Raw genomic sequence first — 26,940 nt, 5'->3', positions numbered from 1 at the left:
CATGAGTCTGCGAGCAGTGGTTTGTGCTTGCTCGAGTACAAATCCAGGCAAACCTCGCAGGTGGTCAGGTTTATTTTACACAGAACAAATTTAAATTATTACACAATGGAATATTTACAGCACTGCAGGTGTGCTCCTGCACACAGGGAATGCTTCCCGGGGGGGTGGGAAGGGGCTCAGCACACCTGCATCATCATGGAGTTCACCATAGTATCAAAAGCCCTGGAGAGGGACATAAACACAGATTATTAAAGGAAGGAGCTCATTCTGCACAGCTTTTGTAACAAAACCACTTTCTCACCCTGCCTCTGCCTGGCTTTCCCTAAGCTGGGCACGGGGTTTTCCTCTTTACAGCACAAGCTGTTGAGGGATTAATGACTTTTAATTAAGCTGAGGTGAGGACAGGTCTTATCCTGGCTGCTGCTCTGTGTCTGCAGAGTTGTTCTTGCCTAGGCCACAGAAACTCCCTATCTATTGAAATTCCCTGTGAGGTTTCAGTGGGAATGGGGGACACTGACCCTCACAGGTGAGGAGTTCCACGTGCTGAATGTTTGTCCCTACCCGAGGAGAACCCCTGGACAAGGGCACTTGTTCACTCTTTAACCTGTTCTCCTTACTCCATTTTAATATTCACAATTCTTAAATCTGCAGAAGACCTCTAGGACCATCGAGTCCAACTGTTGTTACCTCTATTTTCAGGTAGTTTTTTCTCCCAAAAAAATACATTTGCTTGGCTTAATGTTGTAACCCCAGTGCTGAGGTAGCAGTGGGAGCTCAGTGGAACTTTTTCTGACACCATCAGTTTGTCACGAGTAGGAATGGCCCCAAACCAACATCACTGTTCTCATTAAGGCTCTCGGAGCACACAGCTGAACTGGCCAACCACAGGCTTGGTCCTGTTGCATCAGAGGTGCCCTGAAAATTCCAGAAAGACGTCAAAGAGATCCATGTGGACAACGCACTCACCTGGAATGGATCCTGTCCCCAGGGTTGTAGAAGGGGTTGCACATGATGTCAGTGTAGGAGTTGTGCAGCTTTCGGAACATCTGCAAAGAGAGGGGAGGTGAGTCTGTCAATTGTTTGTGTCTCAGCACGTCCTGGGGAGCTGCAAGGAGCAGCCCCAGCAGGGTGGCTCTGCCGTGCTGCACTCACGCTGCGGATCTCGTTGTCCCTCAGGGCTGTGTTGGAGGAATCCACCACCATGACAAACTTCACCTTGGAGTTGGTCACGTAGCCGTAGCTGGGCGGGGGTCAAGGAGCTGCCTCCCACACTGCAGGGCCTGGCACAGCCTTGAACCAGGCTGGACTGTGCCCAGAGGGACAAACTGACAGGAAACGTGAGGGGCAGACACAGAGCTGTTCTCTCTGGGACAGGACAGCACCCAGGGAGTGGCTGGAGCTGGGCCAGGGCAGGTTTAGGGTGGAGATCAGGGAAAGGTTCTCCCCCCAGAGGGTGCTGGGCACTGCCCAGGCTCCCCAGGGAATGGGCACGGCCCCGAGGCTGCCAGAGCTCCAGGAGAGTTTGGACAATGCTCTCAGGGATGCCCAGGGTGGGATTGTTGGGGGGTCTGGGCAGGGCAGGGGTTGGATTGATGATCCCTTCCAGCTCAGGGTATTCTGTGATTAAACCAAACCCACAATGGCCTGGCCCAAGGCATGACAAAGATACACCTTGTAGTCTTCGGTGGGGTAGAGGAGCCCCAGGTAGAGCTCTCTCTGGTCCACCAGGGCTTTGCCCATGGCTGAGATCTTCTCATCCACCACGTCCAGGGAGGTGTGCACGGTGTAGTGGAACTTCAGCTCGTTCTCCGTGGGGACGCTCCGGATGTACAGGGGGTAATTCTGGGAGCAGAGCAAGTCACACTGCCTGGGATCTGCTGCTGCCAGAGCTGGTTAACCCTTTATGTTCCCAGCACAGCCCCTCCCCACGCTGCAGCACCTCTGGAGCACAGCTGTCCCCATGGCAGGAGAACCATTTGCACAGGCAGCACACGAGGCTCAGGTGTCTGTGATCTGCCCCAGCAGAGCCTGTGCCTGTCTGTCCCAAGGAAAACCCTTCTCTCCCAGCAGCAGGACAGCCCAGAGCACCCTCACACTGTGCTGTGCTGGCTGCCCCAGCCCTGCTCCTGCCCAGCCCATTCCCCCAATGCCTGCCCCCGACCGTGCCTCTGCTCTGTTCTGCTTCCCTCACCCCCACCCAGACCCCACAACCCGAGATCCTGCCCACTGCCCTCTCCCCTACCCCACAGCCCCAGTCCTGCTCAGACCCCAAAAGCAGAGCCCCTCTCCCCTCACCTTTCCCCAGACCCCACTAACCCCTGTTCCCCCAACCCCACAACCCAAAATCCTGCCCATTCCCCTCTCCCATACCCCACAGCCTCCCACAGCCCCTGCCCTGCTCAGACCCCAAAAGCAGAGCCCCGGCCTCTTTCCCCTCAGCCTTCCCCAGACCCCAGTGACCCCCGTTCCCCTCAGCCCCACGACCTGAGCCCCAGCCCCTCTCCCCTCACCCCTCCCCAGACCCCAGTGACCCCCGTTCCCCTCAGCCCCACAACCTGAGGCCTCTGCTCCCTGTTCAGGCCTCGCTGCTGCACCCGGCCCCGCTCGGGCCGCATGACGCCATCGGGGCCCGCTGTCCCCCGGGCCCGCACACCGTGTCCCGCTGTCCCCTCACACCGTGTCCTGCTGTCCTCGCTGTCACCGTGAGCCCGCACACCGTGTTCCCACACACCGTGTCCCGCTGTCTCCCTGGGCCCGCACACCGTGTCCCGCACACCGTGTCCCCCACACCGTATCGCGCCGTCCCCGCACAGCGTGTCCCGCACACCGTGTCGCGCTGTCCCCGCACACCGTGTCCCGTGTCCCCTCACCTCCTTGGCGATCACGGCGATGCACACCGCCATCTTGGCCCCGCCCCTGCCGTCCCGCCGGGTCACGCGGCGCGGCGGTCACGTGCGGCGCGGGGCGGCGGTCACGTGCGGCGCGCGCGGCCCGGTTGCCATGGCGAGCGCGGCGCTGGGGCCGCGGGGCCTGCGCTGGGCCCTGGCCCCGCTGGGGCTCTGCTGGGCCCTGGGCCCCGCCGCCGCCACCAACATCGTCCTCCTGCTCATGGACGACGTGAGTGCGGCACCGCGGGACGGCCCGGAGCGGCGGGGGTGGTGTCGCGCCGCGGCGGGGGTGACATGGAGGGACCGGGTGTGAGGGGTCCGGAGCGCTGGCCGGCTGAGGGGGAGCGAGAGCGGGGCAGCTCCGGCTGAGGGGGGCCGGGAGCCGGGGAGGGACCGGGATCGGGGCAGCTCTGGCTGAGGAAGCACCGGGAGCCGGGGAAGGACAGGGAGCCGGGCAGCTCCGGCTGAGGAAGCACCGGGAGCCGGGGAGGGACCGGGATCGGGGCAGCTCCGGCTGAGGAAGCACCGGGAGCCGGGGAGGGACCGGGAGCCGGGCAGCTCCGGCTGGGGAAGCACCGGGAGCCGGGCAGCTCCGGCCGGGAAAAGGGCTGGCTGCCAGGGGTCCCATCAGTCCGTACAGATGTTCCCGTGGGTGTCACAGGACGGTGCCAGGCTGTTGCCAGCGGTGCCCAGGGGCAGGAGGAGCAGCAGTGGCCGTGAACCAAACCGCGAGAAGCTCCCTCTCCACGCGAGGGAGAGCCTGTGCCCGGGGAGGGTGGCAGAGCCCTGGCACCGCTGCCCAGGGGTGTGGGGTGTCCCGTCTGGAGCCATCCCAAACCCACCTGGATGTGTCCCTGTGTCACCTGCCCCAGGTGTCCCTGCCTTGGGCTGGATGATGTCCAGAGCTCCCTTCCAACCCTGATGATTGTTGGTCACAAGGAGGGGCTTGGTGGCCTCCTGAAAAACTAAACAAGAGGAAAAGTAATTTTGCTCATTATGCTCTCTGAACTGGGAAGAGAAAAAAATGACAGTAAATTATTCAAGAGCAAAAATTATCACAGATTTATTTTTGACTCAAAATCTTTTCAATTTTGCACCCTTGGCCACGTGGATAAGGAATTATATTCATTTCCAACACATTCAGGTCGCTGCCATCTACCCAGTTTGCTTCTCTCCCAATAATTTCCTGTCACCTTCCAGGTGTGTTTGTGGTGGAAATGTGTTTGTTGCTGTTTGAAGCTACTCAAGGAGCTCACGAGGGTGGGCAAACCCTTCCCTTTTTGCCACTTTGTCCTGCCCATTGTTCCCATGGTGTTCCCACATTCCTGAGCAGGAGAATCCTCTGCTTTTCCAGCCAGCTGAGCCTCTGGCAGTCCCTGGCAGGGGCTGCCCAGGCAGGTTTGGAGTCCCCAGCCCTGGAGGTGCGCAAGGAAGGACTGAGGTGGCACTCAGGGCTGGGGACAAGGTGGGGATTGGGCACAGCTTGGACTCAGAGTTGCCGAGCTCTGTAATTCTGTGATCTCCGTTTTCCACTCAGGAACATTTCCCCCTCCCAAGCTGGCATTGTAATTTTCCAGGGGAAGGCTCTCTGGGACAGGGGTTCTCCCACTCTGGGAGTGTTGGTACAGTGCAAGGCTCCTGTCTGCAGCTTCTGTGAACTGTTGATTTATTTAATATGTTCATAAGAAACACCTCTCCCTGGGGTTTTTCCCTTCACCCTCTGTGACTCTGGAATCAGAGCCACATGAGATTCTTTTTGTCTTTCTTCCTTGATGATACAGAAAAATCAGGAACTTGGGGGTGAATCCATTGAATCCCTTTGAGTTCCTCCTCCCAGTGCCAGGGGGATCCATTTCATTGCTCCTTAACTCAGAAACCATCTCTGCAACGGTTTTCTTGTCCAAGCTGATGGCACCAGATGGTTCCCTGAGGGTCTGGGTGCATCCGTGGCTCGCCTGACACACACCTTGCCTTTCCCAGAGCACAGCACAATCCCCAGCACCTGTGCTGCCTGATGGCTCATTGAGCTGCTGCCTTCCAGAACCTTCTGCCTGGAGCTCAGCTTCTCCCAGGGACAGCTTCCAGCAGTGAGCACTGACACCCTGCTGGGAACGCTGTGGCTCTCCTGGTGTGTGAGCCCTCGGCACCAGGAGGAAGAGCAGGGTGAAGCCACGGTCCTGCAGATGAGCACAGGGACTGGTGATGCCTCTGGCAGATTCCTCTGGCTTTTAAAACGCTTCCTTGCTTTTCCTGCAGTGCTGCTTTGGCGTTCAGGCCTTTTCCTGGTGTTTGCAGTCCTGCAGAGGGACAGATCCAGAGGCTGAGGTGGAATCCTGGCCTCCAGCACAGACAGCAGGGCAGGCACTGAGGGCTCGGACGTGGCAGCTGCACAACCCCGAGTAAACCGCATGTAACTTCCTCTTCCTCTTTGCTCTGGGTGTGCCTCAGGCTCTGAGTAACAGTGAAGACACTGGGCTTCTTGCAAGTGCTTTAATCCCTGTTAGTAAATCATTTAATCCTGCGTGCCTCAATTTCCCACCCACCAGGGGAAAGTGTGAGAGTTCCTGTTCCATGGGCTGGCAGAGATCATTGCTGGCACATTTGTGAGGTGCTGAGTAGGGAGATGAGCACTGTAAAACTTCCTAAATGAAGGGGTACACTGAAAGTGTTATGTGGGCCCAAAAATGGGGTTGTGGAAAGGGAGTTTGACATCTTCTGGTGTGTTCCTTTTACAGATGGGCTGGGGGGATTTGGGAGCTTTCGGAGAGCCTTCCAAGGAAACCCCTAACCTAGACCAGATGGCTGCAGAAGGGATGCTTTTCCTGGATTTTTACACTGCCAGCCCCCTCTGCTCTCCCTGTGAGTACACTGCAGTTGGAACCACGTAAGCATGGGAAACATCTCCCTCTGAGGAGTTTGGGGTGTCTGCCAGCCTCTGACATGGGCTAACAACCAGAGCAGGGCCTGCCCTCAGGCCGGAGATCGGATTTGCTGCTTTGATCTTGCATTTTGCTCCCTTCTTGTTTCTGTTTGGATTGGAAACCCGACAGCTCTCAGTTCCTACAAAGCGCTGCCTCGGTGATCAGTGCAGCTAAAGGATTTTTGTACCATTGCAGTTCAGCACTCCAGCCCCAGCCATTGCATTTTTTTCGTCTTTCTCATTTTGGGTTAAACAAAGCAGGATCAGATCTGTTGCTGGACATATTTGGTCTGATTCTGTAGGCTCTGGTGAGACTTTCCTGCAAGGGAAGGCAGCAGTTTGTGTCCTGCTTTTGACCCTGGTGTCTTACAACACTCCTGGGACAGGGACAAGAGATAAAAGGAACGTTTGGGTCTGGGAGAGGCAGATATTTTTCTCCTTGTTGTTTTTTCTGTGAGGTGGTTTCTTTTTTTTTGTTGTTTTCTTTTTTTCCTCAAACCTGATTAACTGCCAAGAACTGAAGCAAAAATGAAGAACAGGGGCTTTTGGTTTGGGCTCTCATTTAGGATAGCACTTGCCAGTGTGTTGATGATGTCCTTGCTCAGAAAAGGCATTTAAAATATGCTGAAATCCTGCTAAGCCAGTGGTGGCACTGCCTATGCTTGAAGTTAAACATCTGTTTAAATATCCCCTGCAGTCAGGACTTGACTTTTATTGTCAAAGCTGGACAGCTCTTTCTTTGTATTTCATGATTTTTGTTCAGTCAAGCTCGAAAGCTTAGCCTTGAGCATCTAATCAGTTTGTGCTAGGATTTCCTCTTAAATCCATAATAAATATATATATATATAACTGAGCTCTGAGGGTTGCTCCATTGGCTATTCAAGGGAATGACTCTTCAGTGTGGCTAATTTAATAAAGGGGCCAAATTTCAGCTGGAATAACTCAGATGATGCATCAGAAGGGATTCAGAACTGGGAGAGTGTGAGTGATTTAGTGGCTGGCTGTGACGAGAGGACGCTGACACACTCCAGTCAGTGTGCTGGCCTCCTCCTCCTCCAATAACCTGAATATTAAGCAGGGAATGGCTATAAAGAAATGTTTGTGTTGTTTGCAGCAAGGGCAGCACTGCTGACGGGCCGGCTCCCGGTCAGGAATGGCTTTTACACCACCAATGGACACGCCAGGAACGGTAGGAGCCTCATTGCTGACCTCCCTCCCTCCCTCTCCTGATTTCCCTCTGGGCCTTGTAGGAAGTTTCTGTTTGGACACGGGGTACCTTCCCCATGGATGTTCCAGAGGGCCACCAAAGCCTGTTAAGTGCTGGTAATAAGTGTGAATTTTCTTGCTTCCTCCTCATCAAGCAGGAAACCTCCTCAAATGAGGAGGATAAACCAGGCTGCTTGATCCGTTTGTTTCTGCTGGCTGAGGAATGTTTCCTCTGGGCAGGGAAATTGGGGTCTGCTGAAGGAAAATCAGCTGGGAGTGTAAAACCCACAGGGGAGAGTGAGTGGCTGCTCACAGGTTGATTCAGCAGGCAGATTTCCACCCAGTTTTAGAGCAGGTTTCCACCCCTCGTGCCTCTGGTGCTGCCAGGGAAGATCCCTGGGTTGGTTAGGGTCCAGAGGGACAAATGCCACGTGCTGGGGCATGGCTGGGCAGGAAGCAGCAGCCGGGGGTCGATTCCCTGAGCACAGTCTCACCTGGAGCCTCAGGGATGAGAGGCTCTCTTCATTTCTTTCAGAATCACAGAATGAATTAGGTTGGAAAAGACCTTTGGGATCATCGAGTCCAACCTATAATATATCAGATCATCCCCTGGTTATTTGAGTTAGGAAAAGGCTGCCTTCATTTTAGAAAACACAGAGCAAATTTACAGCATAAAGACCACCCCTGAAACACCTGGTTTTCTGTGACATCTCCCTTTCAAGGGTCTCACCTCCACTCTGGGGTGGCAGCTCCCTTTATTATTTGTCCTCGTACACAAGTGGGTGGAAATCTCCCTTTGGTCTCCCTGGATCGGTTTATTCTCTCCATCCCGTGGGAGGAATTCCAAGGAATGGCATTGCTGGGCCTCCAAACGAGTCTCTTTCTGATCCAGTACGTGAGCTGTGTGCTGTAATGTTTTGGAGAGTCAGGAAGGTGTTTGTGATTTGTTTTCCACAGCATACACACCGCAGGACATAGTAGGAGGAATCCCAGATTCTGAATTACTGCTTCCAGAGCTCCTGAAGAAAGCTGGTTACACCAATAAGATCATTGGCAAATGGTAAATTTATTCGGAGGTCTCTTGCTTTGAGATTTCACTCTGTGTGTGTTGGGAAGGAGAAGCAATAAAAACAGAATTACAGGGGAAAAAAAATGTTTTGAAGCTCAAATGTCCAACTTTGGAAAGTGGGATGGATCTTCCCCCTGCTGGGATCAATTCCTGAGTGTTCCCATTACGAGTACTTACATATGTCTTCATACAAAGAGTTGATGAGGTTTTGTGTGTGTATTTGTATTTATAAACTCCTCAACTCTGGGCTTTTATCCACACCTCACACCACTTATTTAATCAGAAAACACCAGGATATTCTGTTGGAATTTGCCTTGAGCACCTCCGTGGTTTTTATCTTCGACTCTTGCTGCATTTTGGGACTTTATTGGTGAGCTGAATTCCTGTGGAAAGGAACAGGAATTTCTTTATCAGTTTCATTAATAAGTTAGAGAGGGGTGAGTTTGAATTGTGGTTGGATTCACCTGCTGGAATTGGGAAGAAAGCAAAGCACCCTAAGACAGTGAATTATTTATCAGCACAAATCCAGGCAGGAGAGTGGCCCTGAGGGATCCGCTCAGTGGGCTGGGTGCAATCAGCTGCAGTTCAGTGCTAATAAATGGAAATTCATACACCCAGGGGAAAGGAATAAACAAGGCAAATGCAGATTGGTGCCAGTTCCTTGGGAAAAAAGGCAAATCTGGAAGGACCTGCAGCTGTTAGCAGGAATAGGACTAAGCAGGAATGTGCAGGGCATTATTGTGCATCCAGAAACTTCTCCTGGACAGGGCTGGGAGTGATACCCTGGAAAGATGTGAAGAAATGCAGGGTAAAACTGGAGTCTCATCCTGGCCTCACAGAGGTTTTCCAGCAGAAAATGTTCTTATTGTTTCATCATCCCTTCTAAAATCTCTTCAGGGTGTCCTGTGACAGTAAATTCCATGGCTTCATTATAAGTTTGCAAGTTCAAAGTATTTTCCACGACCAGTGTGGAATTTGTTGTGTTTCATTAAATCTCAGTTTTTTTGAGCTGTAATATGCAGAGAGTGATCTGGATCTCAGTCACTGTTTAATGTCTCTGTAAGTTCTTTTAGGGCTTTTGTAGAATAAGATATTTTTCAATCTGCCCTGTTGTAGGAACAGCCAGGAATAACTTTGTGTTCCCACATCTACAAAAGGGGAAAGGGTGGAATCCTGCAGGTCAGACCTGCAGTGGCAGTTACATCACCAAGCTGTAATCAGAGTGAAATGAGGATTCTTCCTGTAATAACTCACTTTGGAGCAGCTCAGAGTAACTCCAGGGATCATTTTACTCCAGGGAAGGCATTTTATGCCCTTTATGCTCAGAAGGTGCAGAGGGGGATGCACAAAGTGGACAGGGGGCAGATCCAGGCTCGTGAGGGGAAGATGGAATGGTTAAATAAACACTGACCTACCAAGATCCCCTTCAGAGACAGGGAGCATGGGAATCCTGTCTTCCAGGTGCTATAAATGCAGGAAATGTAGAATCTGCAGTACAAAACCTGGAGACTAGAGAGGAGCTTCATCTGGAAGTTAAGGATGGAGGATTTTCAAGCTGCACAGTAGAGAGGAGCTGTCATCAAGAGTAGCTAAATGTGTTTTATGTCCACATGTGCACACAAAAACCTCATTTCATTTCCATTCAGGTCTCTTTGTAGCATTTTGGCAGCATGAATGCTCCATAAGGGGGATGAGGATGGAATGGTGCATTTCATGAGCTCTGCCTTGTGTTTTTACAGCTCAGTGGCATAAAAGGGACTTGTCATAGATCAGAATCCTTAAGTGAAACATTATGTGCATCTCTGCAGTGGTTTGGGGCAGTGTAGTCCATCAGTGCTGATCATCAGACAGCATGGGAGAAGACACCAGTGGAAGGAAAAAATGGAAAACAGTGATTGGAGAGTAAATAAAATGGAATATAAGTGAGCACTGGGGTGAGTCTGCATGGCTGTGCTTGCAACAAGTGTGAGAGAGCTCAAGACGCTGCTCTGGAGTCATTGATGTGATTGAAATGCTTTGAGTTTTGATTTCTTAGGCAGAGACTGTGTTCTTGCATGCTGTTCTGATGAGCTGAGGGGTGGCTTCTCTGCAGTGGAATTTTGACTCTGCCCTGCTGTTTTTGTTGCCAGGCACTTGGGGCACCGGCCCCAGTTCCACCCCCTGAGGCACGGCTTTGATGAGTGGTTTGGGTCCCCAAACTGCCACTTTGGGCCCTACAACAGCACAGAGCGCCCCAACATCCCTGTCTACAGGGACTGGGAGATGGTTGGCAGGTAACTCAGCTCCTCACCTGCCCCTGGGCTTCTCTGGGCTCTCCCTGCTGCCATCACACACCTGGGTGGGCTTTGGGGTCCTTCCAAGCCCCACCAGTCTGGGATCCCGTGGTTCTGTGGTTAATGAAGGTCCAACACCATGACCAGCCTGGAAGTGTCATGTGCACGGTGCAGGGATGTGGAGCTGCCCTCCCAGAGCTGTTTGCTCATCCCTGGCACCCTGAAGGCTTCCACTCTTGGAAGCTGCTCCCATTCTGTACTGAAAGGCCTCTTTGTTCCTTCTCTTCCTGTTTGGAATAACATTTTGTGTGTTTGCACAGCTCCATTCCCTGCTCCCAGTCTGCAGTCTGGGCCCTTCTTGTCCATTCATTTTTCACTCTGGTGTTGTATCATTTCACTGCTGTTACTCCCCTGAGCGCTTCCCCAGGCCCTTCTCTGCTTTACTGCTGGCTGGAGATCCCTCTAAAATAATCTTTCCAAAGCAGCCCAGGTTCTGCTTCCAGCATTTCTCTGTCTCACTGAAAGTTGCTGTGTATTTCTGAAATTTTATTCCCATTTCAGCTGGCTCTTTATGAATCACCAGGAGATTTTAAAGCATTTTGCCCCCTACAGCAAAAGGCCAGTCCCTCAGGTTTGTCCAAAACTTGAAGTCATTAATTTGCGTCAAGCTCTGTCACCACTTTCTCCCATAAGAACAATTATGGTGACATATTTTTAATATCTGAAGAGCGTTTGCTGAGTGTTAACTGTGACTTGTTTGTCACCTCCTTACACAGGGGAGCAAATCCATAAAAGGGGGGAAAATCCTTTTTCTGATGTTCATTCCTTAGGATTGATTTTTTCCCTCTCTGATTCCTTTTATCTTAAGATACTATGAAGACTTCAAAATTGATCTGAAGACAGGTGAAGCCAACTTGACTCAGCTCTACCTGCAGGTACTATTTTAGTGCTGGCTTCTAAGCCAAGGTGACTTTCTGCTCTTTTTTTTGGAGAAATTTTGACGGCAGAGGATAAATTCGTTTTTATTGTTGTTTACAGGAAGCTCTGGATTTTATTAGCAAGCAGCAGGCCAGCCAGCAGCCATTCTTTTTATACTGGGCAATTGATGCTACCCACGCTCCTGTTTATGCCTCCAAACAGTTCCTGGGCACGAGTCAGAGAGGGCTGTAAGTTCTGCTTTTTGGGGTTGTTTTAATGAATTCCTCCTGCAGCTGCAGCAGCCAACCTGAGCAGTGCTTGGTGGATCCAAGGCATGGATTGCTCCTCAAGTGTGTGTGTGCTGAAATGCATTATTTGCTTGGATTGTTCTTTCATAATTTGGCTTTAATCTGAGGTGAAGCTCACGTGTCCCCAGGGGGAGGAGGGGGGCTCTGAGCTCCTTTGCCAGTTGAGTGAGTTATGCAATGCTGTCTGTGGCACAGAGGACTTTTTAGAAGATTTTTTTGTCTGATCAGTGCCTGTTTTAAAAGCCTATAAATCGAACCAGCAAATAGAAAAGCACTCCTAAAAATGCAGTTTGGAGGAGGCAAAGAGCCCTGTAGACACTGGGAGTGTTGCTTCAAAGAGTTTCTGACCATAAGGAAAGCCATGTTATTATCTCCCAGTCTGTGGCAAGGTGGGTTTGCCTCTGTTTGTGAATTTTATGGCCGAATTCCTCTGTCCAGGAGTGGCTCACACCTGAGCAAACCCTGACCCTCAGTACCCAAGGGGGGCTGCTCTCTGCAGGCCACAGACACAAAAGTTTGCAGTGGCAGCAGAAAACCTGATGCGTGAGAAGGATTTCTGCAGCACAGGTACAAGTTCAATCCACTGAACACGTTGTGCTGACCCTTATTTTGCTGCTCTGAGTGTTTTGCATCTCCTCTTGCCTCAGGTATGGGGATGCTGTGCGGGAAATCGATGACAGCGTTGGGAAAATCCTGAAGCACCTCCAGCAGCTGGGCATCAGTGAGAACACCTTTGTGTTCTTCACCTCTGACAACGGGGCTGCTCTCATTTCAGCTCCCAAACAAGGTGAGGCTCAGCTGAGCAAACCTGGCCTTGGGAAATCAAATCTCTCTCAGAGGAAAAAAAAGCCCTGTGTGTGGGATCTGTGTTATGAGGTAGGAGAAGCCTCAAAAGACAGAGTATTTATGTTTGGAATAATTTATGTCCAGTGCTTCTGGTCACTGTTGGAGGAGGTGTGCTTGGCCAAATGGAATCTTTCCTGCCCCAGTGTTGCTGTTACCTGTGTGTATTTGCACTGTCAGGGAGGGAATATTCTGTAATTTATTGAGAACCAGGCTCAGTAACTTAGCAGGGTGTTTACTCTCCATCTGCCAAATGCATATTTCAGCCTTCTGAGCAATTAGAGAGACTTCAAGAGTCCCTCATTCTTCAGCTCTCATGAAAAATATCAAGAACAGAAACGATTTTTGTTAGCTAACAAATTTTCTGATGGTTTCTCTGAAACAAATCACTGCAGATTGATTTTAGAACCTGCTCTCTTCTCTTTGGAGCCAGGCTTGGCTTGTGGTTATTGAACCACAGAGCAGGGAGTAACCTGAGTTCTGATTTCAGCTCAGCCACTGGCTTTGACTTTGTGTGACCTGGAATCAGTTTTGAGACCTCCCTGATTGTGCCTTGGCCAGCTGGGCTCCAGGGCTGGATTAAAACTCCAGATATTCCTGCAAAACCCTGGCCATATCTGAGTGACCATTCAGGGAATGCAGGATTATTTTTCTCTCTCTTGCACCTTCATCTAGTATTGTTCTGATACTTTAAAATTTAAAATAGTTATGAAAAAATGCTGTTTCTGCCTGAAAGTGTCAGATTTCTTTTGGTTACAGACAGGGGAAAGGAGAACACGGGTGAGGTATTTCCTCTTTGTTGGGGGTTTGTTTTTGATTTAGTTGTTCATAGCAAGGAGTGTTCAACTGTCACTTTCTCCCTGTGCTGAAAAGACACTCCTAAAATTTCATCACAAATGGATATTGAAAAACAACCCCACAAACACAACGCAACAAACAAGGAAATAATGACAAAAAACCCAACTCTGGCCATGCCCTTTGAAGAAGCATCCATGCAGAAATGAGAATTCATTTCAACCAGCCTGGGTGACAGTGTCCTTTTGAAATGCTGGTGGTTTTGGGGGTTTAAGGCTTCTTTTCTGTCCCTAGGAGGAAGCAATGGGCCTTTCCTGTGTGGCAAACAAACCACCTTCGAGGGTGGCATGAGGGAGCCGGCCATCGCCTGGTGGCCCGGCCACATCCCTGCAGGAGGGGTGAGTCTCTGCCTGGGGCAGTTCTCAGCAGCCTGGGGGGGCTGCCGGGCCTGGAGAACTCCTTGCTGGGCTCAGGGGGCTCTGCTTCACCGTTTCCCATGCCCCAAGTCCGGGTGTTTGTGTGAGGAAGGAGCTGCTGCTGCCCCAGACAGCTGTGCCATTCTAACGCAAGTTTCCATTAGAGGGGCTGTGCTCAACTTTGCTGTGAGCATCCAGGCTCTGCTCTCGTCTCCCTGCTCTTTTTAACCCCTTTACTCTTTTGGACCTCGATATTTCTCATGTGTTTGAACAAACTGGAGTATAAAGAGCAGGAATTTGCTCCCCCCACACTCTCCATGCCCTGAGGTACCGAGTGGTTTGACCCTCACATCTCTCACTTTGGTGCTTGATGAAAGCTCCACTCAGGGAGGTGTAGACACCACGTTATTGCTCTGTGCTGCCTGTACACAAATGCAGATATGATCACTTCAGAATAACCCCCCAGTGGCACTGCCAGCCCCCTTGTCCCAGCTCTCATTACAGAGGGATGCAATCAGTCCTGCTGCAGGATCCCAGGGACAGCACAGCCCCCTCCCCCTGGTGAGCATCTCTGAGCCCTGCAGAAAGTGATCCTTCATTAACTGGGCACCGTGCTCCAGCCTGCAAACTGGTCATAAATAAAACATTTGTGGAAGTTGCATTCCATTGGGGTGGTTTAATTGAGGCAGGCTAATGATAATTTATCATTTACATTTAGGAGGGTCCATGAGGCAGCTCAGATCTGCAGCTGAGGGCAGGAGAGGGTGGTTTGGTTTCATTATTTTTCGAGAGTTCACCAAACCTACCAAGGATGGTTTATTATTTTTCTAATTTGAAATGAAAACAGTCGTTTTGTTTAAATTTAAACATTTCCATAAAGCCCTTGCAAGCCAAGTACAACAGCCCTGGGCTAGCAAAGGAGAACATGAAACTGCAGCTGAGTGTTTTGTTTGCTGGGTCCAAACTAAATAATGTGCTAAAAGTAAACATGCATTATAAATGGGAACGAGAAAATGCCCAAATTTAAAAATTCTTTCCATTGTAGTAACTCTGAGGATAATTAAGAACAGGAGGAGAGAGAAATCCTTGTGCCTGCTTCTTTTCTGCCTGGCTGGGACCCCTCTCCCAGGTAGATTTTGGGAGCTGCTGCTTGAATTCCTGGGAAGAGGCAGTGCTGTGCAGAGCTGTGTGTGCAGGGTGGGCTGGGCAGCTGGGCTGTGCCTGGAGCTCCCAGATTTTGGGATACACCCAAAATCTCTCCTCCACCATGCCAGTGTCAGCCTTAAGCACGTGCTCAACTTCAAAACCTCCTTATCTGCTGCTCAGCAACTGTGATAGAAACTCACCTGTGTTTTCTGCTTGTGTTCTTGCCTTCGAGGCTCCAGCACTGCTCCCTCAGCAGCCCTGACCACAGGTGAGAGACTTGTGTCCACCACTGCATTTTTGGCTTTTTTTCCTGTACCTTGCTGTAGCTTCACCATCCTCTGGAGGAGTTTTAAGTGCTCAGCCCCAGTCCTGTCTATTTCAAGTAGCTGTGAAATGTGGGAAAGCTGCTTCAAAGTCTCTCATTGCTCCTACTTGTCAAGATTGAAGGGAAAAAAAGGCTTGGGAGTTCTGAACTTCAGCACAAAGCTGAAGGGTCAAGTCCTTCCTGTGCTGGGTTTGTCCCCAGGGCTCCCAGTGGTTGCTTCTTTCCATTTGAGGAGCAAGGGAAGGGCCAGGAGCTGTTTCAGGAAAGGAGAGTTTGTGTCTCTGGCCGGTGAAGTCCAGTTATTGTGTGGAAAGCTCTGTCTGCTGATAGAAATGCTCCAGGGAGATCTCACTGCAACCTTGGGAAAAGGAGGGAAAGGGACTTTTTATATGGGCAGATAGTGCAGGACAAGGAGGAATGGCCTCCCGCTGCCAGAGGGCAGGGTTAGGTGGGATATGGGAAGGGATTCCTCCCTGGGAGGGTGGGCAGGCCCTGGCACAGGTGCCCAGAGCAGCTGTGGCTGCCCCTGGATCCCTGGCAGTGCCCAAGGCCAGGCTGGACAGGGTTTGGAGCACCCTGGGACAGTGGAAGGTGTCCCTGCCCATGGCAGAGGGGCACTGGATGAACTTTCAGGTCCCTTCCAACCCAAACCATTCCGTGATTCCACCTGGCAGTTAATAATTTCGTTGATCCATAGGGCTGGGGGTTTGTTTTTATTAAAGAGCACATTCCTGTGCTGGAGTACAGGAGCACCTCGACCTAAACACAAGGACTGAGGGACAGGGTGGGAGCACCTGCCAGAGCTCTGTGGAGCTGGGGATAATTGGTGCAGTTGGCTGCTTTGCGGGTTTTTGGAGGGGAAGGATGCCTCAGGAGTGTGTGTTGCTCTTGGCATCAACACTCAGTGAGTTCTGCTCCCCAGCAGGAATATTTATTCCCACACAAACAGCCTGGCTGCACTTTCCTCCTCGGCTCCGTTTTCCAGGTGAATTCACAACAAATCAGCGTTTCAACATTCCCCACATCACATCTGCCTTCTGGAAGGATCCAGCTGGAAAAAAAAAATCATATTCTATTGGTATTTGAATCCTCCTCCTCTCTCCCCTCGCCCTCCTCCCCTTCCTCTCTCGTGCCTGCTTCCTGAAGGAGAAAAGAACATATCAACCCAAAGACAGCATTGCAACCTTTTCTTCCCTATCTCCCATGGGGCGCAAATTGAAATTGAATTAGACAGGGATATCAGGTCTGCTCGCTGTGATAACTGTAAAAGGATTTTATTTAAAAACACCCTGACATTTGTTCACCCAGTTTCAAATATTTAGCTTTCCTCCTTTCCATTCCTGGCGGGGGCGACTTTATTAATTGTCGCCTTTGATTCAGAGTTAAAGCTTGAAAGCACTGATAACAGCACTGGGGACTATTTCTTCCAGCGCCGTGGCCCACAGCAAAAGGATTTCATTTTCTTAAAGACGTTGTGTGGATACTGAGAGTTTATTAAAAAGAAGGGGGGGAAGGAGGGGGAAAAAAATCCATCCTTACGTGCGTAATACCGGCTGTTCCTCACTGATACAGCAATATCTGATCTCCCTCCGTTTATATATTATTTATTTTCTCTGGGCTGTTGCCCTCTCTGGATTTTTCTTTTTATTTTCTTGAAAAAAAAAATGAAATAAATAAAAGGGAAAGGCAACTAGAATGAAAGAGCCCTGTTGACAGGAGAAAAATGGTAATTTTTTTATTTTTTCTCTGAAAATACTTCAAAGTTTTATATAAACATTAACCTTTTTTTTTCCCCCTTTTTCCTTCTTCAATGTGGTGCTGCAAAGCACAGATAAATCCAAGTGGCTGTGGCATGGGCATTTAATTTCCTTAAGAAGTTTTTTTCTGCTTCACGGCAAAAATGTTGTCTGAGACCAGAAACGTAATTGGATGATTAAAGAGAGTCATCTACATCTGGTGCTGGTTAATAAGGGCCAGGACAAGGGGAGCGTGGTGGCCCCCCAGGATTGTCCCCACGCTCTGGATAAATGAGGTGACATTAAAGGCACGAGCCCGGGGTCAGCAATTGCCTCTTATCAAAAGATTGAGGCGCTGGGACGGAGCCACAACAGGAAAAGTGATTTTTGGATTAGATGGAGAAATTGTGAGAGCTCTGATTACAAAAGGGCTCCGCCAGGGGCTGGCTGCTGGGCTGGGGGGGGAGCAGGAGGGGTTGGAGCTGCTCCTTCTGCAGCTCTGCGGGTGGGAATGAGCCCAGGGAGGAGCCCGCAGGGCTGGGAGCTGCTCATGGCCCCAGCTTCAGCCCTGGGGACAGGGTTCAGGGGGACCTCAGTTGTGTCCCTGTGCAGGGACAGGGCTCAGAGGGACCTCAGCCGTGTCCTTGTGCAGGGACAGGGCTCAGGGGGACCTCAGTTGTGTCCCTGTGCAGGGACAGGGCTCAGGGGGACCTCAGTTGTGTCCCTGTGCAGGGACAGGGCTCAGAGGGACCCTGGCCATGTCCCTGTGCAGGGAGGGGACAGGGCAGGGCTCAGAGGGACCCTGGCCGTGTCCCTGTGCAGGGAGGGGACAGGGCAGGGCTCAGAGGGACCCTGGCCGTGTCCCTGTGCAGGGAGGGGACAGGGCAGGGCCCAGGCTCTGCTCCCAGGGCCCAGCCATGGCACAGGAGGGATGGGCAGGAGCAGATCCCAGGGAGTTCCACCTGGACCTGAGGCAGAGCTTTCCTCTGTGCCCAGAGGGGGTCTGGAGCTCCCTCAGGGGACATCCCAGAACTGCCTGGCCACCATCCTGTGCCCAGTGCTCTGGGATGGCCCTGCTGGAGCTGGGCAGTGGGGCTGCATGATTAAAATCATTTCAAGGAGAGGAAGAGGCTGCACTAAAATAAAGAATAAATTTTCTCCAAACCCCATCCAAGCTGGCCTTGAGCACTTCCAGAGCTGGGGCAGCCACAGCTTGTCTGGGAAACGTCTCCCTGTGTGCCTGTCCCCAAGGCCAGGCTGAGCAGGACCTTTCCCTGCTGTGGCCGTGGATAAATCCTGAGCTGAGGGCCCAGGACCTGTTGGTCGTGGTCAGCTGATGCAGCTGCTTTCCCAAGGATTTCCACAGCCAGGTTCCCTCTGGTGCTTCAAGCTTTGCACTTTGTTTCCTCCCAAGGAATTGTGGCAGGATTCTTGCATGCAGCTTTAATAAGATGTGTTCCTGCCAACACCTCCTGATGAATGAAAGCCATTAAAAATTGAAATGACTGTAATCAAGTAATGTGATATTGTAATGTTAAACTTGTAATTAGGCCCCTGCATGTTGCTTTCTCCAGTTCTTTTTTTTTTTTAAATTTCTTAATTCTTCCTTTGTGTTCACTTTGTTCAGCCCAGCCTCTTAATACAAGGTTTAGTATCCCGATTTTCCCCTTTATTTTTGAGCCAGCATCTCATAAAAATTCATTTATCGTGTCATCATTTGTTGCATTTAAATAATTTGTGTCAGCTTAGAGGCTGGGGGTCTGTTTGTGAGTAGAAGGAATCAGAGGTAAAAGGTCTTTGATAGTCCCAACATTGTTCTGTTGGGATTGGACTTGGATTTTAGTCAGAAAGTGCTTTGGTGCTCACAGCTGTGGGGTTGTGTCCAATGGTTTCTTGTTTCCCAACAAGTGCTGTGGCTGAAAATGCTCTTTTCCTGTCACATCTTGTGCTGGTGCATCCTGGTGCTCCTGATCTGGCAGCATCTGCTTTAACTGAGTGTGTCACTGACTAATTAAACACCCTGCAACAACGAGGAGGGAGCAGAGGCTCCCAAAGAATCAGGCAGAACAGACTTTGTAGGGTTTTAAAATATAAATAATTAAGACCATAGAGATGAGTATGGCTTCCAAGTAAGGAGAAAGGGGGAAAAAAAACCCTTGCACATCTCCATTGAAGCCAAACCCAGATGTTTTTCTCCCTTATTAAAATATGGACTAAAAATAACACAACTTTACAGTTCTTGAATTGTTGGAAATGGTTTGCAGATGAAGTCATCAGGCTCTTTTTGTTATTATCCATCTATCCCTGTGCTTTCTGGGAACTCTCTCAGGGTACTCTGGACTCCAGAGATGACCTGGAGAAGGGAACAAATCAAGGACTTTTTTTCCCTTGGTGTAAGTGCTGATTTTTCAATCCACAAATGAGCTGGAATTTGCTAAATTAAGTTGAGCCCTGCGACAGCACATTCCTGGAAAAGGGATACACGGGAGTGAGGAGAGGGAGAGGAAAATGGAAAAAAAATAATAAAAAATGCAAATTCTCCCTGGAAATGGAGAAATAGAGATTGTTTCCTTTGCTTTATTGTTTTCAGGGGAGTTTACTGGTGACTGCAGCAGTGTAAAGGGAGAGCTTTTCAGGGAGCTGTGGGGGGAACGTGTTTCCATACAGATTTTCCTGGAGGGCTCTTTGCAAATGTGTTTCTGTTGATTTTTTGGTTGCAGGTCAGCCGTCAGCTGGGCAGTGTGATGGATCTGTTCAGCACCAGCCTCTCCCTGGCGGGTCTGCAGCCTCCCAGTGACAGACAGATTGATGGCATCGACCTTTTACCTGTCATCCTGCAGGGCAAGCTAATTGACAGGTCAGTGATTATCCCAGAGCTGCTCCTGCCTGAAGGGATGCCAGATTTGGGGCTGGTTTTTTATCACCAGCTCCCAAGTATTTAATGGAAGCCAAATGCAGGCAGCAGCAGAGCTTCCCCTGCGCTCCTGCTCCGCTGGAACAAGCTGAGGTGGGAATTCCTGACATGTGGCATGTTGCCATACAGTGGAGTCTGGGGACAGATGAAAATGTCACAGGGTTAGCAGGGATCCCTGGAACAACATATGGCAGGAGGGGAGATAAAAGCCTGAGAACTGGAGCCTGGCTGGGGGAGAATCCATTATTTATCACTGCAAAAGCTGCCCAGAGGGTGCTGGGTCCTTGTCCTGCTGCAGAGCTGGGAGGTGAAGGCTGAGAGGTGCTGCAGAGGACCTGGAAACACCAGGAAAATCCTCTTCCCAAGGTTCTGGAGGGCTTCTGCAGGGATAGATTTGGGTGAAAGACCTGGGATCTTTATGTGCTGTCAGCTCTTGGGCACAGGCACCACGATCCTGCCAACAAATATTTTATTGGAAGTGCCAGAGGTCAGGAGAAGTCTTGGAGTTGGGATTTTGGTAAGGAATTTGGCAGCCTGGGAAATCTGACTACAGTCATATTTTTTTGGGAGATTGCAAGGAAACTTAGGCATGGAAAACATTTTTGGAGCTCTTTTCCTTCTTAGATGAGAGCCTTTGTGCTGTGGAATTCCTTTTGTGCCTCTTAAGCAAGGAGCACACCTGAGTGTTACCTGACAGGAGCCTTGCATGTTCCTCAAACACAGCCTGGCCTATCTTCTGGAAGTTTGGAAAGTTTCTTTGTTGTTTTAAATTTCAGTGCAGGAATTTTGTGGCTTTTTTTTTTCCTTCTTTTTTTTTATTTCATTTTTTTTTTTTTCCTCATAGACATGACCAGGACAAAGTTTTCACAGCCCCCCAAAAACTTTCCAGGAAAGGCAGTTGTTGTGTTCTTTTAAGCTTAAAAAGGAAGAAGTAAATGGAGGTGGAAGAGAAATAATTTATATCAGAATATTGAGCACAAGCTGGAATCCTCCTTCAGAATAGAAAATGTATTTTTTTATAAGGAAAAACCTAAAACCTTCAGTCAGGAGGGCACGTAATAACTGATCAAATATTGGCTGCTGATGGCAAGGAAAAGGAGATTGGAGTGCTGTGTGGAAAACTTCTGGGGGGTTTTGTTGATGGCACTGGTTTAGATCAGGTGCTGCACTTTGGCAGGTCTCTCTTGCTGCCTTTATTTCACTTCCAGCTGTGTTAAGGATGCAGGAATGGGCTTTTCTGGGAGCAGCTTCCCCTTTTTCCTGGGGACCAAGTTGTTTCCCCTTTGTTCCTGGTGACAAAGTTGTTTCCCCTTTGTTCCTGGTGGCAGCTCTTGGTGACAAAGGAGGGAGGCTCATTGTTACTGTGGGCTAAAAGAGCTCTGAGGCCACTCCTGTCATTCACACAGGGATATTTCAATTTCACCTTGCATTTAGGGACAGGTTTCTCTAGGTGGCATCACCAGAGTGAGTGGTTTTTGAGGTGGCATCTGAGAAGGAAAGACAAAGGCTCCCCCTGACAGTGACAAACAGCTTCACCCTCGTGTCCTGTCAGCAGCCCAAAAGAGCTGGAGAGAGGAGCTGCACCAACAAATCAACCCCCTCTCCTGCAGATAGTCCCTTCCAGTAATATTTTGTGCTGTTCCTTCAAAAAAAACCAGGAGCGTTTTGTTGGGAAAACCAGCAGGAATGATGCTGGGATGCCCAGGGAGCAGCACAGATGCAGCGAGTGAGATGCATTTCCTGGATGAATTATTAATTAGGGAAACCTCTGGGAGCAAGTGCAGCTTTAGCAGCGTGTTTACATGCTGCAAAGTGAGGTTTGGGGGGGAAAGATGGAGAGGAATTAAAACCACAGCACGTCTGGCTGCCAGGTTTTTCCATGTGGAGTTTCTCAGAGATGTCATCCAGAACACGCCGGCACCTGGTGTCCTCCTGGCCACCCTGCCCGTGTGGCACTGCCAGCTCCACCCTGCCCATGTGGCACTGCCAGCTCCGTGGCAGAGCTGTGGAGCTGGGCAGAGGATCCCGAGCATCCCAGAGCCCTTGAATCCCCTTTTCCCTGGCAGGCAGGCACTTGAGAGCTGTTTGAGGCTGGAGCCGCCACGCTCCAGAGGAAATCCCAGGGGCTGAGAGTTCAAGGATTAACAATCACTGGCAGCCAAGCTGGATAATGTTTCATTCTTGCACCGTGTGAGCTCTCAACTTGATGAACACTTTAAGAAATGTTAATTGAAAACCTTGCAGAGGAGACTATTAGGAGGCAGCCTGTTCCTGCCTGATATCCACATGGGAAGTGGGATGCCATTAAGGGGTTTGTGGCCCTTATCAGGAGGCTGGGCCCTGGCTGTTGGTGTTTCTCATGCAGCTCTGCTCTCCTTCCAGGCCCATTTTCTATTATCGTGGCAACGAGCTGATGGCAGTGAGAGCTGGGCTCTACAAAGCTCACTACTGGACCTGGAGCAACTCCTGGGAGGAGCACAGCAAGGTAATGGCCCAGGGACCTGGCCTGGATTCCCTGGGATCCTGGGGACAGACACCTTTAAACTGGGGGATGTCACCATGCCTCAGTCTCCTCAGAGCTGCTGTGCAGGTTTCTGTTGGGCATCAGGAATATTTCTGCCCCAAAAGGGCTGTCCAGCCCTGGCACAGCTGCCCAGGGAGGTGGTGGAGTCCCAATCCCCCTGTTCAACAGCCATATGGATGTGGCACTTGGGGACACGTGTTGGTGGTGGCCTTGGCAGTGCTGGGGGAACAGTTGGACTTGATGATCTTAGAGGATATTCCAACCTAAATAATTCTGTGATCCTGAGGGGACTGGACTTCTCCCTCCTGAAATCAGGTACAGAGAGAGGAAGATGAGCAAATTCCAAGTTGCTCTGAGGGATGCTCCCTTTAATCAGCACTTAATCCCCCTTAATATTAAACCTTTCCTGCTGAATCCTGAGCTTTCAGATGTTCATCTGTGGCTGGGCTCCCTGATCCTGGTGGGTCCCTTCCAACTCAGGATATTCTGGGAAAGTCTGGAGCCTGGTGCCACACTGACCACGAGTCTCACAGTTCCTGGCACAAAACACCTATTTTGAATTATTGAAATGGAGCTGGGATGAGTTTGTTGGGTTTGTGATGGTTTAAAAGGAAAGCTGTAGGAAAGGCACAGTGGAAAATACAGCAGTGGTTGAAAACAGTGAAATAAATGTGTTTAATCTGTTATCAGCACTTTTGTGAGCCCACATCACACTACGTACAACATTTTATTTATTTGATTTATTTCCTGGCTAATCTCCTCGCAGTTAGATGTTAAGCACTATTATTTCCTTTCCTTTTGTGTCTTTCTTGGCTCTAAACTGTGGGGCATTTGCTGAGTGGCAGCTTCACACGTGTGCCTTGCTGCAGATCCCTTCAGACAGGAACCCAGAGCATTAAGGCCCAGCTCTCAGCCATCCTGACAGCAGCCTGGGCTTGGGGAGGGATTGTTTGCATGATTTTTTTTTTTTATGCCTTTTTTTTTTTTTTTTTTAACTTATGGAAGCTCCTCAAGGCATCACAGGTGCAGAACTAAGTGCTGGTGACATTTGTGGATGTAAAAGTGCAGGGATTCTTTCACTGGGATTTCCTGGGGGGTAGAAGGAAGTGTCAGCTCCAAGGGAGTCATTTCCATTCAGGGCTGTAAATGTGTGTGTTTGTCTTTTTTCAGACTGCAGTGCTTCAGGAGTCAAAGCTTGTTTTACAGGGAGCAGGCAGGAAAGGAAAGTTGGCTCTAGAAATGTTTTTTATGCTCTGTCTCGGTGCTAATTCCACACAGATAAAATGAGATCATTTATTTGTCTTGCGTGTGAGTAAAACCTGTTTATCACCCGTGGGGGGGTTTTCCCTGGGTGGGAGGAACTGGGAGCTCCTCTGTGTGTGTGTTTGGGTGGAGGGGTGGCAAATTCCCACAGGAATCCTTGCTCTCCGTGGTGATAAAAGCACGTACCCACGTTCCAGTTGGGAAAGAAATAAACCCCTGCATGGAACTCAAGCCATTCCTACATGTCTGAGTGTGGAGCAGTGATAATGGGGACCAGCTACTCCTTCCAGAGGCTCTCCCACTGTGAGCAGTGGCAGGGCTGCAATTAAGGAATATTTATTTCTTTCCAAGCCTTTGTTTAACTGCTGTCTGATAAAAGTCAGCAATTATCCTGTACATCAGAGAGACGATTACAAATCCACTCTCTTTCCTGCAGCTTGGATCACATGAGCTTGATGTGGGGAAAATTGGAGCACATTAGTGGCCAGAGCAGCCATTAACAACACGCAGAGGAAGCTGAGGCTGAGATTTGTTCCAATTCTCCTCATGTCTTCCAGCCATTAATTACAAACCTCGCAAGTTTAAAAATAGAAATAAATCAGGATGCAGAGCAGCTCCACGGTTCCCAGCCCTGCTGGAGGAGTTTCTAAGCTCACCTTACAACACAGTTCCCTCTTTCAGTGGCTGGGCTTCCCAGCTGTGCTGATATTGGACTCTGGAATCAAAAAGGCCACTTTGTTTGCTAATTCCATTTGAAAAACAGCTATAAATCCATGCACATCTGTGGCGTTTGGAATTCTGACTGTTGGCTGTTTGTTCAATAAGGTTGACTTGCCGTCCCAGTAGACCTCCAGCTAATGAGGATTTGTTAATTGTATGATCTTTAGAGGTCTTTCCTCATTGTGAATCCAGCGCAGATATGAAATTCTCTGAGTGAGGGTCCCCACTCAGGCCTGGAATATGTGGTTTTCCTGTCACCCATTGGAAAGAGAGCTGAAGTTGGCCAGATGTGGCAGAACAGCTGCCTGCACATTTTGGAGAGGTTTGTTTTATGGGTAGGGGAATATTTCATGGTTTTGACAGACAGGCTTTAGCCAGCCCCCCTTTCACTTTCAGAATTCCCTTGGTAATTGACTGTGTGGAAAATCACTGATACAGTAAACTTGCCCTGGGTTTAATCCACATTTTTGTTTGACTTTCAGACGGGATTATCTCATTAAAGCAGCCAGAACCCCATTTTCGTGCTGCTATTGGAAAATGGGGAGCTGGTGCCTGTCCTGGGCCTGTTTGGGATGACCAGGATGGAGAGGGAGGATGTGGCCCCTCACCTGGAAAGCTGTGTTTGACTGGGGTGTGAGCTGGTTCAGTAATAAAGCATGTACACACACATAAAAACCTACCAGGGAGACACAGGCTGCAGAAAGCACAGCCTGGCAAAGCAGAGCAGGGCTCTGAAGGCTCCTCTCCATCTGGCACTCGGAATATTTACCCTGGAAACATCCCATGCAGGCAGCACACAGGTTTGCTGTCATCTCCAGTCCCATGACAGCAGCATGCCCTTACTGGTCTGCATCCTCTGCCTTATGGCCTGGGATTAGGGCTTGTCATCTGACACACAGATGAATTGTGCTGTTCTGTTCTTCCCGGGTTTTGTTTGTTTATTTTTTAACCCCCAAGCAATTTTTTTTTCTAGTCTGACTCCTGTCAGGAAGTCTTGCAGTCTCTCTCAGTGCTGGAGGATACCTTGATGCTGCCTTTTCTGCTGGATTAACTGGATTTCTTGATTCTTGAGGGGGTGGTCTCTTGAAGGCATAAAGGGAAGGCTCACTCACAGAATCAAGTGGGAGTAAGCATTTTGTGGGACATTTTCCCTGAGGATTGCACAGGATGCTTATTTGGAGCTGGTACCTGCCTTCCATCTATATAGGTGGCTCATGTTTACATAATTTGACATCTCTGACATTCAAGAGGTGATAAATGGGACAGAGGGAGATGAAAGGAAGCCTGACTTGAAAAATGTGTTTGTATTTTTAAACAGTTTGATAGAAGCAGAAAAATCTCCTTCCTGCACACGGGCTGAGTCCCTGCTGCTCCAGGACTGGTGGATATCAAAGCTTTTCCATTGTTGTTCACCTTTTTTTCCTTGTAGCAAAAATCAGCAGGGATGAAAACAGCCACGTGTGCAGGAGCAAAAGGAGACCTGAGGATAAACCTGCGGAGATCCCTCTTGGACAGTGACAAAACACAGGACTTTTACTGGCAGCCACCTGACAAATGCTGGGGTTTTTTGAAAGTAGGGGTCTGAAAGGGTAAAAAATGGGTGTTTTCTATAAATTTACCAGAGCAGGCAGCAAGTCCTCAGGCATTTCCCAATGTAGTGCTGATGGAGGAGGCAGAAATGGGAGGTAGCAGAAAGGAAATTTCCTTTTCTCTGCCTCCCACCAAAAGCATCCAGCACAGAACAGCCCTTGTACCTCCCAAGAGCACTGAGGCAAGAAGGGGAAAAAATTAACGAAGGAAAAAAGGTGGAAAACGCCCTTTGGTTGTGGGAGAGGGGCTGATAACATTGACCTTTGTGCTGTCAGCTTGTTCGGAGCCTTCTTCCTTGGCCGAGATTCCTGGAGCTCCTGCGGCTTTAAAAGCTGCCGCTATTGTTTTAATGCGAAATGCCAAAGGGCTTATTCCAGTCAGGCTCTGCGATTGCCCTTCTCCTGCACGTGAAGGGATCGATAAAGCCTTTTCTGTGCCGGGGATGTGAAGTCAAGTAGAACCTCACAAATAATGACATTTGATTTTGGTCCTCTGAGCATATGAACCAGGCATCGATCAGAGCTCGCTGGGCTGCCCATCCCGGGGGCTGCCCATCATCCCTGGGGCTGCCCATCATCCTCGGGGATGCCCATCATCCCCGGGGTCTGCCCATCATCCTCGGGGATGCCCATCATCCCAGGAGATGCCCATCATTCTCAGGGCTGCCCATCATCCCTGGGGCTGGCCATCATCCCAGGGGGCTGGCCATCATCCTCGGGGATGCCCATCATCCCGGGGGATGCCCATCCCTAAAGGGCTGCCCATCATCCCAGGGGGCTGCCCATCATCCCGGGGGATGCCCATCCCTAAAGGGCTGCCCATCATCCTCGGGGATGCCCATCGTCCCCAAGGGCTGCCCATCATCTCCAGGGTTGCCCATCATCCCAGGGGGCTGCCCATCATCCCCGGGGATGCCCATCCCAGGGTCTCTTGCAGCCTCTTAACACATCAGAAGCAATTTTGGGTGCGCGAGGTTGAAGCCTGGCACCCCCACTTGGAGCTGGCTGCTCATCCCAAGGAGGATTTTACCTGCGCTGTGGCAAACAGCGAGAAACAAAAAATTCCAGGCTTTAATTGACAGCCGCG

The 26,940-nt window shown here is 50.1% G+C and overlaps 2 protein-coding genes across 5 annotated transcripts in view; one reads left to right on the top strand and one right to left on the bottom strand.

Moving 5' to 3' along the window:
* Positions 1-42: 42 nt before the first annotated feature.
* On the bottom strand, positions 43-2,971 carry TRAPPC2L (trafficking protein particle complex 2 like). Of its 2 annotated transcripts, none has more exons than XM_038148623.1 (5): positions 2,556-2,627; positions 1,670-1,842; positions 1,153-1,240; positions 967-1,046; positions 43-222 (listed from the first exon to the last, which is right to left on the bottom strand). In XM_038148623.1, exons 1-5 carry the CDS (start codon positions 2,613-2,615, stop codon positions 177-179), a joined length of 447 nt encoding a protein of 148 aa, XP_038004551.1. In that variant the 5' UTR covers positions 2,616-2,627; the 3' UTR covers positions 43-176. The 2 variants fall into 2 exon arrangements, with proteins under 2 accessions (XP_038004551.1, XP_038004552.1); XM_038148624.1 differs by lacking the exon at positions 2,556-2,627 and adding an exon at positions 2,871-2,971 and having other exon boundaries at positions 55-222.
* GALNS (galactosamine (N-acetyl)-6-sulfatase) overlaps positions 2,877-26,940 on the top strand; it is a 41,323-nt gene continuing 17,259 nt past the window's right edge. The window contains exons 1-11 of one of the 3 annotated variants that reach the window (XM_038148611.1): positions 2,877-3,117; positions 5,624-5,747; positions 6,923-6,997; positions 7,972-8,074; positions 10,213-10,356; positions 11,225-11,291; positions 11,395-11,522; positions 12,230-12,369; positions 13,515-13,618; positions 19,564-19,700; positions 22,140-22,242. In XM_038148611.1, coding sequence (XP_038004539.1) covers positions 2,890-3,117; positions 5,624-5,747; positions 6,923-6,997; positions 7,972-8,074; positions 10,213-10,356; positions 11,225-11,291; positions 11,395-11,522; positions 12,230-12,369; positions 13,515-13,618; positions 19,564-19,700; positions 22,140-22,242 — 1,353 coding nt within the window. In that variant the 5' untranslated portion in view covers positions 2,877-2,889. Of the gene's footprint in view, positions 3,118-5,623; positions 5,748-6,922; positions 6,998-7,971; positions 8,075-9,822; positions 10,018-10,212; positions 10,357-11,224; positions 11,292-11,394; positions 11,523-12,229; positions 12,370-13,514; positions 13,619-19,563; positions 19,701-22,139; positions 22,243-26,940 lie in introns of those variants that run through there. The other 2 variants (XM_038148614.1, XM_038148612.1) reach the window with 2 other exon arrangements.

This window comes from Motacilla alba, chromosome 11, assembly GCF_015832195.1.
Source record: "Motacilla alba alba isolate MOTALB_02 chromosome 11, Motacilla_alba_V1.0_pri, whole genome shotgun sequence".
Lineage (NCBI taxonomy): Eukaryota > Metazoa > Chordata > Aves > Passeriformes > Motacillidae > Motacilla > Motacilla alba.
Note: the sequence above shows the minus strand (reverse complement) of the source record. Positions and strands in the feature narration are given on the sequence as shown.

Bases quoted from the DNA above. Each gene is read 5' to 3' on its own strand.
- TRAPPC2L (XM_038148623.1), bottom strand. From the start codon at position 2,615: ATGCGGCCCGAGCGGGGCCGGGTGCAGCAGCGAGGCCTGAACAGGGAG. The intron at 1,843-2,555 runs GTTGTGGGGCTG...CTCTGCTCCCAG, and splicing joins ACAGGGAGCAGAGGCCTCAG to AATTACCCCCTGTACATCCG. The intron at 223-966 runs GTGAGTGCGTTG...GTCCCTCTCCAG, and splicing joins GGGGACAGGATCCATTCCAG to GGCTTTTGATACTATGGTGA.